At 51.3% G+C, this 16,996-nt stretch overlaps 1 protein-coding gene across 2 annotated transcripts in view; it reads left to right on the forward strand.

The window, feature by feature from the left end:
- The first annotated feature begins 5,209 nt into the window (after positions 1-5,209).
- Positions 5,210-16,996, forward strand: part of LRP5 (LDL receptor related protein 5) — a 104,572-nt gene continuing 92,785 nt past the window's right edge. For both annotated transcript variants that reach the window (XM_084750590.1, XM_084750591.1), the window contains exon 1: positions 5,210-5,456. In XM_084750590.1, coding sequence (XP_084606716.1) covers positions 5,363-5,456 — 94 coding nt within the window. In that variant the 5' untranslated portion in view covers positions 5,210-5,362. The remainder of the gene's footprint in view (positions 5,457-16,996) is intronic.

Genomic DNA, 16,996 nt, shown 5'->3' on the forward strand with positions numbered 1-16,996 from the left:
ACCAACCAGTTTCATTAGGACCCTCTCTGCCATCATATGCAGTACAAGCTGAGACTCTGTTTCAGAGGAGCTGCCTAGAAGCAGAAACCAGCAAAACTGCCTAGAAGAGGTTTAGAACTGAAGCACCAGAAAGGACACTCTCCAACCCGTTGAGCTGCCTGAAGAATGTGCAATATGCTCCAGGTCCCAGTTTATGTGAGCTGTCATCCATGCTGGGGTGAGCCTTGGTGATGCAGGTGTCTTTGAGTCATTTCTGCTCCTGTAAGTAACCCCAATAAAACTGGTGGTTTCCCAAGTTGGACTTTGGAGGTATCTATACTTTGGTCTGTCGTGGGCTGTCTGGGGTGAATCACATGTGTTACAAATCCTCAGGAAAAGTGTGTGCCTCACAACAGTGTGTGCCTATGCAATGGCATGCATATGGCGGTCAGAGGGCAACCCGTGGGAATCGGTTTTCTCCCCCTGTAATGTAGCTCCAAGGGATAACACAGGTTATCAGGCCTAGTGGCAAGTGCCCTCAACAACTGAACCATCTCACTGGTGTGCCATTTTCTTTCTTTTGTTTTTTGGTGTGGCACAAATATTTATTGGGGAGGGGGCATCAGTCCTTTTTGGCTGTCACCTTCCTCATGGCTGCCAGCACGTTGCTCAGCTCCTCCTACTTCCTCTTGCCCAGATGTGCGTGCCTACCCTTTTCTTGATGAACTTGAGCGCACGCTTGTCCTTGGACACCTTGAGCAGCTCTATGGCGCGCCACTCATAGGGTGCGAAGCCCCACACAAACCTGGTGCACTTGGTGAGGCACCTGTGGTGCCGGCTGTGCCTCTGCTTGCTGACATTCTTTGTCACCTTGTGGCCCCTGTTGAGGCGCACGGCCACGGCGTAGCGCATGCTGCTCTCCGATGGTGTGCCATTTTCAAACCTGAAACTTGGCTTTGAACTTTGACCACCACCCCCGGCACTGCAGCGGTCCCCTTCTCTCTATAGCTGACGCCTTCAGCACGGCCCAGAGCTCTTCTTGAAGAAGTTCTCACAGCCCCTCCCCATCTACAGCTCCCCACCTGTACCCCAGGTGCCTCTGCTGCCAGCCCAAGCCTCTGCTGGCTTGTACTTGTGGTCTGTGGGCCACAAACAGTGGAAGGACAGTGACACAGTGTGTGGGTGCACAGGTACGGAGACCAGCTCCAGCCCTAAGGGTTCAGGGGGAAGGGATGTAGATGTAAAGTGAAGTCATTGACCACCTGCTGACTTTCAAGCAAGTGGCCCTGAATAGCTCAAGCCCGTTCTTATTTATACAATTGCATTCCTGCTCCCTTGAGCAGTGACATCAGTGGTTATTTTATTTAAAGAAATGGTAACATCAGCACCACATAAGCCCCCTCAGTACAATAAGCCCCCAATAGTCTCCCTTCCTCCTTCCCCCTCCCCACTGGGTCAATCACCGCCCCCCCCATCATATTTTGCACTACAAAGCACAATTTCAGCAAGCCAAAAATAAATGTCTAGCCAGGCATGTCCTGTGGACATGAGCACAGACCCAGCTGGCAGCAAATGCTATTACACAGTTTTGCAAGGTGAGAGGCAGGTTAACCATTTGTGGGCATAAGTCCATCAAATAGCACCCCTCGGTTACAGCCCCCCCCCTTTTTTTTTGTTTCTCTGTGTAGCCCTGGCTGTCCTGGACTCGCTTTGTAGACCAGGCTGGCCTTGAACTCTCAGTGATCCGCCTGCCCCTGCCTTCTAAGTGCTGGGATTAAAGGTGCACCCGGCAGTACTTTTAAACTGTAGACAGAGATATTCCTATTGTGCCAAGCAACCTTTCCTGATATGCACCCATCAATGTCGGATACTTCCTAAGAACCATTTTCCAAGTCTCTGCTGCTCAGACATAGCTTCCTCAGAACAGTTACGCAAGTAATGGGTCCAGCCATTGCTTTCTACAACTGCCACAAGCTTACTCAGTGTCCCCAAATACCCAGGAATATTGGGCACATCTGGAGGATCCACAGAGACAGAGAGAGGAGAGGAGGGTTTTATCCCTCAAAAGAATACAAAGAGGGCTGAGGAGATGGCTGAAAGGTTAAGAGCACTACCTGTTCTTCTAAAGGTCCTGAGTTCAATTCCCCGCAACCACATGATGGCTCATAACCATCTATAATGAAATCTGGTGCCTCTTCTGGCCTGCAGGTGTTACATGCAGGCAGAACATTGTATATATAATAAATAAATAAATCTTAAAAAAAAAAAAAGAGTACAGAGAAAAACATAGAGTCATCCCCAGGGCTCTCAACCTTTGAGGTCCCAGCCTTGCCTGTGACTGACAAAACAAAACTATTACTATGAGTATAAAAGGTATAGCGAAAGCCAGGAGAGTTTGGAGCACACACCATCTAGGTAGTAAGTATAGATTCACCACCCGTCCGTGCCAAGTAGGAAGGGATCTCTGTGGGCCTTGCCATGGTAGAATCCGAGGGGTCTCTGTGGGCCTTGCCACGGTAGAGTCCTATCAGTGAAGCACTCGTAACGCCGTTCCCTGCAGATGCTGCATGACCACCTCCACACAGGATTGGGTTTGCTGGGGCTTCGGTGAGCACAGGGGGTTGTACTCACCAGCGGGAGGATGGACTAGTGCTCACCAGAGGAAGGACAGGTTGGTCCTCAGGAGCATGGAGCACTGGGTGGGTCAGAGGCTGGGAATTCTAGGGGATTTGCTGCTGCAGCTGTGGTGAGCATGTCTCATTTAACAGAGGACAGAGGACAGAGGACAGAGGGCCAGTTCCGAGGGAATCTGCAGTCGTGCTTGTGGGCTTGAAGGCCGGGTGGAGTCTGACCCAAGGGCACGGCAGCCCAGCCCAGGGCAAAGTGAAGGCGCCATTTCTCCTCCTGTTTGGTGACCTCCTGTTTAAGCTCTCCCTTTGGACTACACCCCCCATGTGGGCCTGTGTTTCTTTTCTTTTCACAGACCCAGTTCTGCTCATCAATCAGGGTGTTTCCTCTTCTTCCTCCTCTTCTTCTTCTTCCTCCTCCTCCTCCTCCTCCTTTTGGTTTTTCAAGACAGGGTTTCTCTGTGTGGCCTTGTTCTGGACTCACTTTGTAGACCAGGCTGGCCTTGAACTCACATCCATCTGCCTGCCTCTGCCTCCCTTAGTGCTGGAATTAGAGGCGTGCGCCACCATGCCAGGCTGGATCAGGGTTCTTCTTCTTCTTCTTCTTCTTCTTCTTCTTCTTCTTCTTCTTCTTCTTCTTCTTCTTCTTCTTCTTCTTCTTCCTCCTCCTCCTCCTCCTCCTCCTCCTCCTCCTCCTCTTCCTCCTCCTTCTTTTTCTTTTCTCAATACAGGGTTTCTCTGTGTAGCCTTGGCTGTCCTAGACTCACTTTTGTAGACCAGGCTGGCCTCAAACTTGCAGCAATCTGCCTGCCTCTGCTGGGATTAAAGGCGTGCGCCACCACACCCGGCTCAGGGTGCTTCTTTAGTGAAAGAAAATCAGATCTTTTACTTCCATTGCTCATTTTACAAACATTATCATTTACTGAATACCTACTATGTGCCCTGGTCTATGCACAGGAAACTAAACAGACAGCCCTGTTATAATGGAAGGAAGACAAAGAAGTAAACACATACCTTGTTGGGGGCAGCAACTGGTACAAAGGAGAAGCAAGTGTCGGCAAGGGTGTGCAATGACAGGGATGGGGGTGGTGAGGATGGGTGTTGGTGGGTGGGGTATGGGCTACAGTGGGGGTAGGGTAGGGGTGGGCTATGGTTGGGGTGTAGGGGGCGCAGAATAAAAGAGTCCCAGCAGAGAGGCCCTCCCCCAGGCAGGAGTGTGTCTATCTCTGCAAGGGGCCATCACAGCTGCAGCCCCTGAGCGATAAAGTTGAGCGGTAAGGCGGTGTGGATAGGTCAGGCTGTGTGATGGGAGCCTCAGCAATCTGTGGAGCGGAAAAACTGTGAGATCCGGCTGCAGTGAGATGAGGCCAAGGAAAATGAAGGCTGAAGCAGGGATGGGGGTGAGAGTGGGGATGGAGAAGTGGGCATGTGCTTCTGGCTTTGAGTGGAAGGTGGAGGCGGAGTGGGGGTTGGGCTCGGGTGACTAGGAACCCGGCAAGGACACTGGCTGCTCCAGACCCTACCAAAGGCTTTCTCTTTACTACCGGAGACCTCCTGACTCCTTTTTCCGGTCTGAGATAGGATACAGCCAGCCCAGGAGACTGCTCTTCCTGCGCCATCGGCCTGTTTCCGCATGAAAATCTCTGCCTTGACACTTGGGACCCTGGCCCCAGCGGTCCCCTCCCCCTACTCGCTGCTTCTTGCAAGGGCTCCATGTTTTCCTAGCACAACACACGTTTTGGGAATCAGTTCTCTTCTTCCACTCTGGGACCCTAGGATTGAATTTAGGTCAACAGGAGCCATTTTGCCGACTGAAGTTGAATTTCTTTTTAATTATTCTGCTATGTCTGGTTTATACAGTGTTGGTGGTGGGGGTGGGTGGGGGGCCGGGTGGTGAACCCAGGTGCTTGTGTGCACACTTGGGAATCAAGGATGCTATCAACCCTTTTAAAACAGGGTCTCACTGCGACTGTCCCTCCTCTCTACCTTGCAAGGTGGACACTGTCATTCTTACTTTATAATGGCACGATTACATCTAGACTTGCCCAAGGTGTGAGGTTCTAGAAAGCCCCGCTGGAGAGACGGCTCAGCACTTGGAAGCACTTACTGCTCTTGCAGGGACCTGGGTTCGGTTCTCTGCATCCACATGGTGGCTCGCGATCACCTGTAACTCCAGTCCCAGGAAACCTGCAGTCCTAAGGTTTCCTGGGACTCCTTCCCGCTTGTGCAAATATGCAGGCAAACACTCATACACATAAAATAAAAATAAATCTAAAAGTAAAAGCCCCCAGTTCCATAAGCACCATCCTCTTCTGTGCCTGTTCTCCTGTGCTTCCCAAGTGAAGCCAGGTGTGTCTGGGCCAGTTGGCAGCAGGAGTGGGGAAAGAGCCCAGACCTGGCTCAGGAGACCCATGGCTTCCGCCACGTGCCTCAGTTTCCCCCACCTGTCTGTGTAAGAGCTTGGCAGGTGATCCACTTGCCTGCCGGGCCGCTCCCGTCGCCGGCCTGAAGGGACGCGCCTGCCCGGCTCCTGGGCGCCCGCAGGAGGGCGCGGCTTGGCGGGGGGCGCGGGCGGCGCGGGGGGCGGAGACCGGCTCGGCTTCCGCTCCCTCCTCCCGCGTCGTCTTGGGCCGCGGCGCCCGAGGCGGGAGCAGGAGGCGCCGGGAGCCGCGAGGATCCACCGCCGTCGCCGCTGCCGCCGCCGCGCGCGCCATGGAGCCCGAGTGAGCCCGCGGCGCTCCCGGCCGCCGGACGACATGGAAACGGTGCCGACCCGAGCCCCTCCGCCGCCGCTGCCGCCGCCGCTGCTGTTGCTGCTGTTGCTGTGCTGCAGCCTGGCCCCCGCCGCGGGTAAGGTGGGCGCGGGGGACAATGGCCAGGGCCGTAGCAGCCACTTTGCAAGTTGCGGGCGAGTTGGAGCGCGCGCCGGGGGACCGCGCGCGGGCCCTTTGTCTCTCCCGCCGGGGCCCCTCCCCAGGGACTGAGCCCGCCAGGTGCGGCGCGGGCGGGCCCTCACCTGCCCAGGGCTCGGGGCGCGGGGCGCGCTCAGCAGTGTGCCCACAGGCATCGCGGTGGCCCCGGGCAGGCCTGGCCTATCACGAACTATTGGGAAAACTTTTCGCGAGTCGGCTTGTGGCGGCCGGCCTACCGAGCCCTGGGAAGTGCCTGAAGTTGCGAGCTAGGGAGTTCGGAAAGCCACGCGCGGGGCGGCCTGGCCCTGGCTGCAGACTCTGACTTGCGTGGCTGTCAGACTTCCAAACCGGCTGACACTTGCCAGGTGCCCCTTTGACCTCAGTGACCCATCTGACCGCTCAGGCCCCCACACAGTGGCGTTGGCCGCCGCTGACCAGTGTCCAGCCCTGGCATCGGTTGCGTGGGTGCCTTGGTGTGGGGAGAGGTATGGTCCTGCCTCAGTTGGATTCACCTTTGGAAAAGTGGCCAGCCGGAGAACTTTCTAGCTTTTGGTGTGTCTTGAGGGGTGGAGTTGAGGTCAGGCGGACTCTCTAGAAACGAAGCAGTTGGAAACACTACACATGTTCTTTTAATTCGGAGATTGCCATGTGGTTTTTAAAGCAAGCCTCTTGCCACCTAAATCATTGTTTTCGAGTGTGTTGTGTTTTGTTTTTCTGGAGTGTGGCTGTCCAAGGGTCCGGCAGATACTCTTGAACTCCTGGATGGTGTTGGTGGCATTTTGGGGTGTGCTAGGGGGACAACTTCAGGTCCCTTTGTTTGGGCCTTATTAAGTCGAACAGCTGTCCCCCTGTGTATTTCTAGGGTAGACACTTGGGGGGGTGGTGGCTAGGCCTGGCTCTGTGCTCAGATTCTCTGGGCTGCGGTCCCTTCCATCCAGGTTTTGGGGGAGTGGAGGATTGAGGGGGGCTGGCTTCTTTCAGCCCTAGAGTTTTTCAGCCTCAGCCTGAGGGCTGGTGGGGAGTCTCTCCCTAAACTTGTCTCCTCGGGATCATGTTTACATTTTCCGGCCCTGTCTGGTGCTAGCAAAACAAGGCGAAGACAAAACCGTGACAGGCCGTGGGAAGTCCAGGCCAGCGCTGCTCTTTCCGGAAATGCCTGGGTCGTGGCTGCAGAAGGGGTTGGGGGGGGGGCGGGCGGACGACCGTGCTGTTTGTTTTAAAGGTGGGGTTTGTAAGCCAACTTTCCTGTCCGAGGTGGGGTTGACATCACTGGGATCCCCGGCCTGTTGTCTGGTAGTCCAGACTTAACATCTTCGTAGTTTGGTGGTGTATGAGGCAAAAAATAGAGACGATTATTTTAACATTAGGAAGCCAGGCCCCAGGAGTACCAGCTGGTGGGGTAATCCAGGCCTAAAACGGATGCAAAGGGAGGAATCTTCCTGAAGCTCTTATTTTTGACTCTTCTGGGTGGCTGTGCGACCCCCGAATGTCTGTCTGAGATTCACGCTTTGGGAGTCTGGAGGGAAGGCAGTAAGTGGGCAGCTAATTATTTTTCCTGATTGCTTCCTGTTGCAAATTGAAGCTGTGAGCTCACAGAAAAGCCTTTGTTCTAGTGGTCTCCGAGAAAACGGCATTCCCCAGCCTGGAAGCCCTAGGCTCCTTCCTCCATGCCTGAAGCACTTGTCCCTGGACCCACCTTGCCTGTCTGGCCCCCTGGATGGGGTTCCTGCAGATATGGGCTGCCTGCCCCTGGGAGGGCCCAGCCGGCATGTGTTGGGTTAAATGTTGAGTGACGTCCCCTCCAGACCAAGGCCCTGTTCTTGATCTCTCTGTGCAACAAATGACCCAGGCAACCTGTTTGATCCCACATTTGTCCTGAGCTTCTCCCAGGAAGAGCCATCTCGTGGTTCCCAGCATAGTTGGAACCCATTTTATTTTGACTACAGAGTGTCAACTACTCAGACAGCTAGCAGGTGTGTGTGTGTGTGGGGGGGTCTGGTGCAGCCAGGTGAGGACTCTGTCACCTGATTTGCACAGGCCTGGAGAAGTGGGGTGGTGGTAACCAACTTGGGTTTTTATGCCCGATTGCTGTTTGTCTTTGGGAGGCTTACATAGCCTCTCCGTGCTTGGTATAAGGATCTAGGCCTCCCCCCCCTTTTTTGGGGAGTGTTAGGTAGATGCAGCACCAGTTCCAGCCCAGGTCTTGGGTAGTGGTGGCAGAGCTTTGGGGACAGTTGTTTAATCTTTCTGGCCTGGGAATTCTAGAGGCTGTTTCTACATGGTGTGGATTTTGTATGTTCATGTATGGGCATGCCTACACATGTAAAGGTCAGAGGTCAGGCCTTCAGTGGCTTTCCTCAGGAGCCATCATGTGCTCCTGAGGAGGATGGAGGTCAGCCCTGGGTAGTGTTTCTCAGGCGCATCCACCTGGTTCTCTGAGACAAGGCCTCTCCCTGGGAACTGGGCCTCGCTGACTGTAAGCATGTCACCATGCCTGTTTCTTTACATGAGTGCTGGGCGTGGATCATGCTTGCACAGGACCCACTTTACCAGCTGAGCCATCTTCCCAGGCCCTGCTCTGGGCTTTTCTTGGATCTTGGATATCCAGTAACTGATGAATTTAACTCACAGCCACAGATGAGGGTTAGGAAGTGAAAGGACATGGACAGGGCCCCAGGGCCCACAGTCTAGTCTCCACCTTGCCACTTGCTAGGGGGAGGTAGGAGGATGACCCCACCTTGCTCTTTTCTTCCCAGTAACATGGCCATCGAAATACTTCCTGCCTCTAACTTAGTGACTTCTTAGTGGGGAACACCCATGGCTGTCTTTACTGTACCCGTTTTTTCTGGTGACTGGTACCAGGTTAAGCTTTCTGGATAGAATAGGACAGGGTGACATACATAGGCAGTATTGGTGCCTGGTGTCCATGGAGAGGCATGTGGGCTGCTACAAAGCCATGGAAGAAGTGAATCCTCTGGGCACATGGACCAGAGATTCCAGACCCCAGACTGCTGAGAAAGATCAGCTCGTGCCATGTGACCCTGAGGTCAGGAAGCCTTTGGGATGGACACAAGGCTAAAGGGCATGTAGGCCGGAGTCAATCAAGGATCTTTTTAAAAATTTTTAAATTTTTTTTTAAAAGATTTATTTTTTTATTATGTATACAGTGCACATTAATTAGATCACGTTATAGATGGTTGTGAGCCTCCATGTGGTTGCTGGGAATTGAACTCAGGGCCTCTGGAAAAGCAGTCAGTACTCTTAACCGCTGAGCCATCTCTCCAACCCGTTTTTTTTATTTGCATATGAGTGCTTTACCTGCCAAAGAGGGCATCAAATCACATTATGGATGATTGTGAGCCACCATGTGGTTGCTGGGAATTGAACTCAGGACCTCTGAAAGAGCAGGTGGCACTCTTAACCACTGAGCCATTGCTCCAGCCCCTCAATCAAGGAATCTTAGGGGAATGGTTTGGAACTGAGGTTGTTAATATTATTTTTTGGTTATTATTGTTGTTGTTGTTGTTATTATTATTATATTTGTTATTCGAGAGCAGAGTTCACTGTTGTTGTAGTTGGCCTGGAACTGGATGTATAGACCAGGTTGATCTTGAACTCACAGAGATCCTCCTGCCTCTGCCTACCAAGCACTGAGATTAAAGGTGTGTGCCACCATGGTTGGCTCAGGGACTGCTTTTTTCAAAAGATTTATTTACTTACTTATTTTTTTTTTTAAAGATTTATTTATTATTTATGCAATGTTCTGCCTGCATGTACACCTGAACGACAGCAGAGGGCGCCAGATCTCATTATAGATGGTTGTGAGCTACCATGTGGTTGCTGGGAATTGAACCCAGGACCTTTGGAAGAGCAGATGGTACTTTTTTTTTTTTTTAAAGATTTATTCATTTATTATTATGTATACAATGCTCTTCCTGCATGCACACCTGCATACCAGAAGAGGGCATCAGATCACATTACAGATGGTTGTGAGCCACCATGTGGTTGCTGGGAATTGAACTCAGGACCTCTGGAAGAACAGCCAGTGTTCTTAACCTCTGAGCCATCTGTCCAGCCTGCAGATGGTACTCCTAGCCGCCGAGCCATCTCTCCAGCCCAAAAGATTTATTTTTATTTAAAATTGTGTGTGTGTGTCTGTGTGCACATGTGTGAGTGCAGTTCACCATTGGAGTTCGGAGGAGGGCATCAGATCCCCTGAAACTAGAAGGTACAGGCCATTGTGAGCTGTGTGAGTGCCGGGGCCACCCTCGAGCTGGGACCACCCTCGAGTCCCCTGCAGGGGCAGCAGCATCTACCTGTGCAGCCGTTGGGCAATGCTGGCACATGCGGTCATCCAGTACTCAGGAGGCGGAGGCGGGAGGATCCCCAGCTCAAGGCCAGCCCCTCCCCCCAATCAACCCCAAAAAATAAAAAATAAAAATTGGTAATGATGGGGCTAAAGAGATGGCTCAGTGGATAAATACAGAGGACCAGGGTTCGATCCCCAGCATCCACATGGCAGCTCACAACCATCTGTAGCTTCAGTTCCAGAGGGTCCACCACCTCTTCCAGCCTCTCTAGGCACATCAGTAGGCAAACGGCTCCCACACATAAAGTCAAAATAAACCTTACAAAATATTGGAGTTGTGCCAGGTATGATGGCGCACGTCTTTAATCTCAGCACTCGGGAGGCAGAGGCAGGTGGATCACTGTGAGTTCGAGGCCAGCCTGGTCTACAAAGTGAGTCCAGGACGGCCAAGATAACAGAGAAACCCTGTCTCAAAACACCAAAAAAAAAAAAAAAAAAAAAAAATGGAGTTGAAGTTTACACCCTGCCTAGTCATATCTCTTCAAAGGTGCAGGACTCAGGCGTTGGACATATTCATGTGGATTGCAACCAATTAGAAAACATCTTAGTGTTCCAAAGCAAATTCCATTCTTACTGAACTGTGGTTTCCCATCTTCCTACTGCAGTATTCCTTCTGTCTCTGGAGAAGGCCTGTTCAGGGCACTTCTTAGGGGCTGGCCTCGAACTCCTGGCCTCAAGTGATTCCCCCTGCCTCGGCCCCCCCCCGAATAGCTAGTATTAGCCAGTTTGTAGTACCTGGTTACATTTCATGTGTGTGCTGTCTGACTTCTTTGTAGCACGCTTGGGTGGGACATCAGCCCATTTTACCGCTGAGTGCTATTCTACCGTGTGGATAGACCAAGTTTACTCACTGGTTGAGTTATTTGGTCCTGGTTGCCTGGGGCTTTCAGGAAATGAATGTGGGGGCTACCATCAGGAGGTTGAGAAGTGTGACAGGCAATGGGGACAAGCTGGACACTCTGTGCTGGCCTCCAGCCGGTCTGTGCTTCCCTTCACACCCATCCGCATGGAGCCTGGGACTGAGAGTGTGGAAGGAGTGTTCCGTTTCGTCTTCCAGACGAAGAGGGGGCTGGACACGGGTCTGGAGGCCCTGGGCTTGGATCCCTTGATGACCTCTGGACACAGGAGTCTGTGGGGCAGGCGTGGTGGGAGCTGCGGGCTGCACCCAGCTTCTGGGCTTCGTGACTCTGCTCACATTTGCTTGGAAAGCCTCACGTGGGCTCTGAGCCAGCCGCCTGGGGCAGAGCCGTCCAAGTGTGACGGGTGGAGGCAGCTGTGGGGCCCACAGGGAGGTGGCCCCAGGCCTAGCTGGCGGGTCTACCCTGGTTTCCCTCCAGCCTCTGGAAAGTGGCTTGCTGGCTCTTAGCCTCAGTTTCCACATCTACAAAATTGAGCTGATGGTCCAGCCTTGCCAGCACCTGCGGGATCTGCGAAGCTGGGAGGACACAGTGTTCCTTCCATCACCACCATGGTGAGGGAGACACTTTGAGCCCATCTTGGGTGTCCAGGTTCCCTTTGAAAGGAGGCTGAGTGTAGGCTGCCGAGCTGAGTTTCTTGTCCTTTGTCGGGCTGGGAGTTGGGTTAAGATGATAGAGATCAGCTGGAGGCCCCACCTGGCTGACAGGGCGTTGCTTTCTGGGCCATGAGCAAGTGTCCTGGTGTCCCTAAGCAATGGAGAGGTATGTGTGGCCAGGATATGGCACTTTTGCCCATGTGGTGCGTGTACCTTGGTCCCTACACTCTGAACCCCAAGGAATCATTATGTAGCTCCAGCCTTGGGCTTCTGGGTTTTCCCGTGCCTGTTGCCTTGTGGGAGTGGTTGGCCTCCAGTGAGTCCTGCTTGATCTGCTGGGCCGTGGCCCATTGTGGGAACCTTGAGTTCCCGTGGAACCTAATGTACCCTGAGGAGGCGTCAGTGTCTCCTGGTTTTTTGCCCCCTAGGCTTGGGATCCCTTTGCAGTGGACCCTTCGGGAAGGTTGCTGTGGTAACACGCCCTTTCAGGGTTGGGAGACAATCCTTTCTGGGTGTTTTCTTAGTTGTTTTGTGAGGTGACAAGTGTTTGGAGCCAAACTGAGGCATGGTTTTCCCAAGGGAGGGCTCTCGGCCTCTCTGGGAGTCTTAGGGGGTGGTGTCCCCAGGCTCCTCCAGAAACTGACAACAGCTCTTCTAGGAAGGAGCCCATGAGGCATTACATGGCCATGGGCGTTGGTGCAGGTGTGTCAAGGGCTGCCAAGGGGCCTGCCACAGCCTTCTGCTTCTGTGTGGAGCCTTGGAATGTTCCCTTCTGTGTACCTCAGTTTCTTTAATGGTAAAACAAAATCAGCCTGCCCGTTCTCTTTGGCCCTTCCAAGCTTGACTTGAGTCTTTACCTGTTCCTCCTGCTGGGCACAGTTGCTTCTGATTTGTCCCTGTCAACTTGTGGGTGTAGTTGGCACCACACTGGCCTCAAAAGGGTTCAAGTGTACAGGAAGCTGACCCGTTGGGACACTTGGAGCTTCTACCCAGCCTTTCTAGGATCCCTTTAAGGGCTGTGCTGCTGTCTCACCAGCCTATGGGCCCAGCCCAATCTCTGGCAAAGCCTGTCTTGTGTGGTTAATTTCAGTTGTCAACGTGACCCAATCTAAAATTGCCTGAGAAGAAAGCCTCAGCGAGAGGTTGTCTAGATCAGCTTGAACAAGCTTGAGGGCAGTTGTCATGATTTCCTTAATTGAGGTGGGGAGACGCTGTAGGCAGCACCATTCCCTGTGCCGTGTAGGAGCGGAGAAAGTCAGCCGAGCAGCGCGCATGCGTGCGCTCATTTCTCTCTGCTGTGACCAGCTGCTTGAGGTTCCTGCCTTGATTTCCCTCAGTGACAGGTTAACACACAAACCTTTACTCCCTTTAAGTTGCATTTGTCAGAGTTTTTTTGTTTTTGTTTTTGTTTGTTGGTTTGGTTTGGTTTTTTGAGACAGGGTTTCTCTGTGTAGCCTTGGCTGCCCTGGACTCGCTTTGTAGACCAGGCTGGCCTCGAATTTATAGCAATCCACCTGCCTCTGTCTCCTGAGTGCTGGGATTAAAGGTGTGTGCCACCAAGCCCAGCTTGTCAGAGGTTTTTTTTATTTGTTTCTTTTTTGTTTTTGCTTTTCACTCCGACAGAAGAGCTTCATTATAGAGCAGCGTTGGCTTGCATGTGTATCTGTGCTTCAGCCTCCAGCAGTTACCCCACCTTGGGTGGGTTGACAGTACAGGACCAGCTCGAGGCCTGCACCAATGTCTGTCTTAGGCCTTTGCTGTCAGTCAAGAGAATATCTCTTTAAAGATGGCCCAGCTAGGGCTGGGAGGCTGTGTGACTCTGCTGCCTGGTGTGGGTTTTGCCATCCACTGCCCTTTGACTACAGGTCACACTATCTCCTGCTCTTGGTAAAAGCCTAGTGGCAGAAGAGCCTGCCGGTGAGCCTGCATGGGCATCGGGGTGCGCTGCAAGCTGGTGACTGAGTGTTTCCAAGTTGGCTCTCTCTTTGGCCACCACTTACACAACCAGGAAACAGAATGGTCAGTTGGAAGTGACCCTGGGGCTGGTGGCAGGCTGATCCATCGTGGCCAAAGCCATTGCGTCATCTGTGGGCATCTGGACAAGTAGAGGATACCCGGGGTCGCTCATCCATGGCCTTGTGAGTCTTCTGCAGCCGCTTGGTAGAGCCCTGCCTACAGAACAGCCCTGAGGAGTAGGTGGCCTTTCCTATAGGTGTCCAAGCATGGGGGTCACCGCTAGAAAAATGGTCCCTGGGATCCATCTGTGTTATGCCAACCTGGGGTGTGTGTGTGTGTGTATGTGGTGTGTTGGGTTTGGAACCCAAGGCCTGTGCTCAGCACACATTCTATTGTTGAGTGTATCCCAACTCCTATGTTTTTAATTTAGGGAAAAAAACACTTTAAAAAAAAAAAAGAAAGAAAGATTTATTTACTTTAGTATATGTGTATGAGTTTTTGCTTTCATGTATGGTTGTATACCATGTGCATGCAGTCAACAGAGGCCAGAAGAGGGTGTTGGAACCCCCGAAATGGGAGTTACGGAAGCCTGTGAACCATTGTGTGGGTGCTGGGAGCTAAACCAGTCTTCGGCCAGAGCAACCAATGCTCTTAATTGATAACCCATCTCTCCAGCCCTCTGGATAAGCCTTCTTCTTCTCCTCTTCCTCCTCCTCCTTCTTTTTAAGTTGCTGTAAACTGTGTATAGCATAAAACTTGCCAGTTTGACTGTTCCTTTTAACTGAAAAAGTTATTTATTTGTATGTATATAGTTATTTTGCCTGCATATATGTCTGTGCACCATATGTGTGCTCTGTGCCCGCAGAGGCCAGAACAGTGCATCAGATCCCCTGGAACTGGAGTTAGAGTTGTGAGCTGCCATGTGGGTGTTGGGAATTAAACCCAGGCCCTTCAGAAGAGCAGCCAGTGCTCTAAACCACAGATCTATCATCTCTCTCTAGCCGCTGTTCTTTTTAGTTTTTATTATACTTTGTTTATTGTCTTTGTGGGGGGCCATGTACATACTATGGCACACATGTGGAGGTCAGAGAACAGCTTGTGAGAATCAGTGCCCTGCTTCCATGTGGGTCCCTGGGGATCCAACTCAGGTTGTCAGGTATGGTAGCGAGTACCCCGACCCCCATCACTCTGACCTTTGCCTGTTTTTGTTTGTTTTGCTTTGTTTTTCAAGACAGGGTTTCTCTGTGTAGCCCTTGGCTGTCACTTCTAGACTGGGTGGTCCACCTGGCTCTACCTACGGAGTACTGGGATTAAAGGCGTGTGCCACCACGCCCAGCCCCCCTTGACTGTTTTTATTTTTTTTTTATTTTTTTATTTTTTTTGGTTTTTTTGAGACAGGGTCTCTCTGTGTAGCCTTGGCTGTCCTGGACTCACTTTGTAGACCAGGCTGGCCTCGAACTCACAGTGATCCACCTGCCTCTGCCTCCCGAGTGCTGGGACTAAAGGCGTGCGCCACTACGCCCGGCTGACTGTTTTTATTTTTTATTTTTTCTTGAGACAGGGTTTCTCTGTGTAGCCTTGACTGTCCTGGACTCACTTTGTAGATCAGGCTGGCCTCAAACTCACAGCGATCTGCCTACCTCTGCCTCCTGAGTGCTGGGATTAAAGGCGTGCGCCACCACCGCCCGGCCCCTTGACTGTTTTTAAGTGTGCTGAGATCTGTGACACCAATACATTGTCAATGTTGTGTGTTACCATGCATTTTCACACATTTTTATCACCCAAACAAGAATTTTACTTATAAAGTGGTTACTTTCCAACCTCACTCAACCTGGCCTGCAGTAAATCTCCCTGATCTATCTTCCTATAAAGTCCCCCTTCCCCCTCCCCCCCCCTCTGGTTTTTCAAGATAGTATTTCTCTGTGTTCTGGCTGTTCTGGACTCACTTTGTAGACCAGGCTGGCCTCAAACTTACAGAGATCTGCCGTCTGCCTCTGCCTCCCGAGTGCTGCCACCACGGTGCGGCTGATGCTTATCTTTATAGCCTGTCTTATTTCTCTCCTTGGGCATAGCTTTTTGACATGTATTTTTGTTGTATTTTTAACATGCGTTTATCTTTAATGTGAATCTGACCACTCTGTCGTGACGTGTGGCCTGTCTCCATCTGCTGACCTGTCAGATGCACTTTCTGTATCATCGCTTTGGCTCTTTGTTCTTTTGAAAAGCCAGATGGTATCGAATGTGGTGAACTTGTTTGCTGTATTTGTCTCACATTTTCCTTCAGATCTATGGCTAGTCTTTAATATATATATTAATATATGTAATATGACTGTGATATATTAATGTATATTTGGCAATATCATAAAGACATTAAAGAGTTTCTGCTAGGTATGTTTGCTTATTACTCAGTACTCAGGAGGTTAAGGCAGGAGTATTGACGTGAGTTTGAGGCTAGCCTCAGCTACAGAGTGAGATCCTGTCCCAAACAAAACAACTGAGTGTGGTGGCACATGCCTGTAACTCCAGCACTCATGAGACTGAGGCAAGGGGATTGCTATGATTTTGAGGCCAACCTGGGCAAGATAGTGAAATTCTGTCTCAGAAAAACCAAACCAAAACGAAAAAATGTTTTGTATAATTGGAACTGTCAGTTTTATGTCTTACGGTTGCATGTCTTTTTATCCTACATCCAGATTATAAATATATTCGTTTTTTTTTTTCCAGGTCAGTGTCTGTTTTATTGCCCTGTGTTTTACATTCAGATTATCTCCCTGTTTGTCTTGAGACAAGGTCCCTCTATGTGTCCCTTCCTGGCCTGAAGCTACCTGTAGGACCACGCAGTCTTCAGCTCCCAGAGCTCATCCGCCTCTGCCTTCTGAGTCTTCTGAGCATTAAAGGTGTGAGCTACCACAACTGACCTCCCTAGGTTTTTATTTTATTTTTTCAAGACAGGGTCTTCTGTATTAGCCTTGGCTGTCCTGGACTCGCTTAGTAGACCAGGCTGGCCCCAAACTCACAGTGATCCGCCTGCCTCTGCCTACCGACTGCTGAGATTAAAGGCGTGCACCACCATGCCCGGCCGACCTCCCTAATTTTAAAACAAGACTTATGAAAAAAAATTTAAACTTTTATATTTTATGTGCTTAATATTTTGTCTGCTTGTATGTCTGCGCACTATGTACATACAGTGCCCAAGAGGGTGTCAGAGCCCCTGAGACTGGAGCTACAAAAGGTTATGAGCTTCTGTGTGGGTGCTGGGAATTGAACCTTGGTCCTCTGGAAGAGCAACCAGTGTTCTTAACTGGTAATCCATTGCTCCAGCCCCCATAATTTTTGCTTTAATTATGTATATTTGTATGTGTAGTTATGTTCACCTTAGTGTCCACAGAAACCAGAAAGTGGTGTCATACCTTGTGGGGCTGGAGTTACAGGTGGTTGTGTGCCACTTGGCGTGGCTTCTGGGACTGGACTTGAGTCTTCTGTAAGAGCAGTAAGGGCTGCTAGCCACTGAGCCATCTCTCCAGTTCTTGACTGCTATTTTTTTTTTTTAAGTATATGGTCTGAGGTTTGGGGATCTGGCCTTTGAATGGGGAGCTGCCCTCAAAACCGTGACAAAATGGCTGGCTCATCTCCTTCAACC

This window comes from Acomys minous, assembly GCF_964271855.1.
Source record: "Acomys minous genome assembly, chromosome: 2".
Taxonomy (NCBI): Eukaryota; Metazoa; Chordata; class Mammalia; order Rodentia; family Muridae; genus Acomys; species Acomys minous.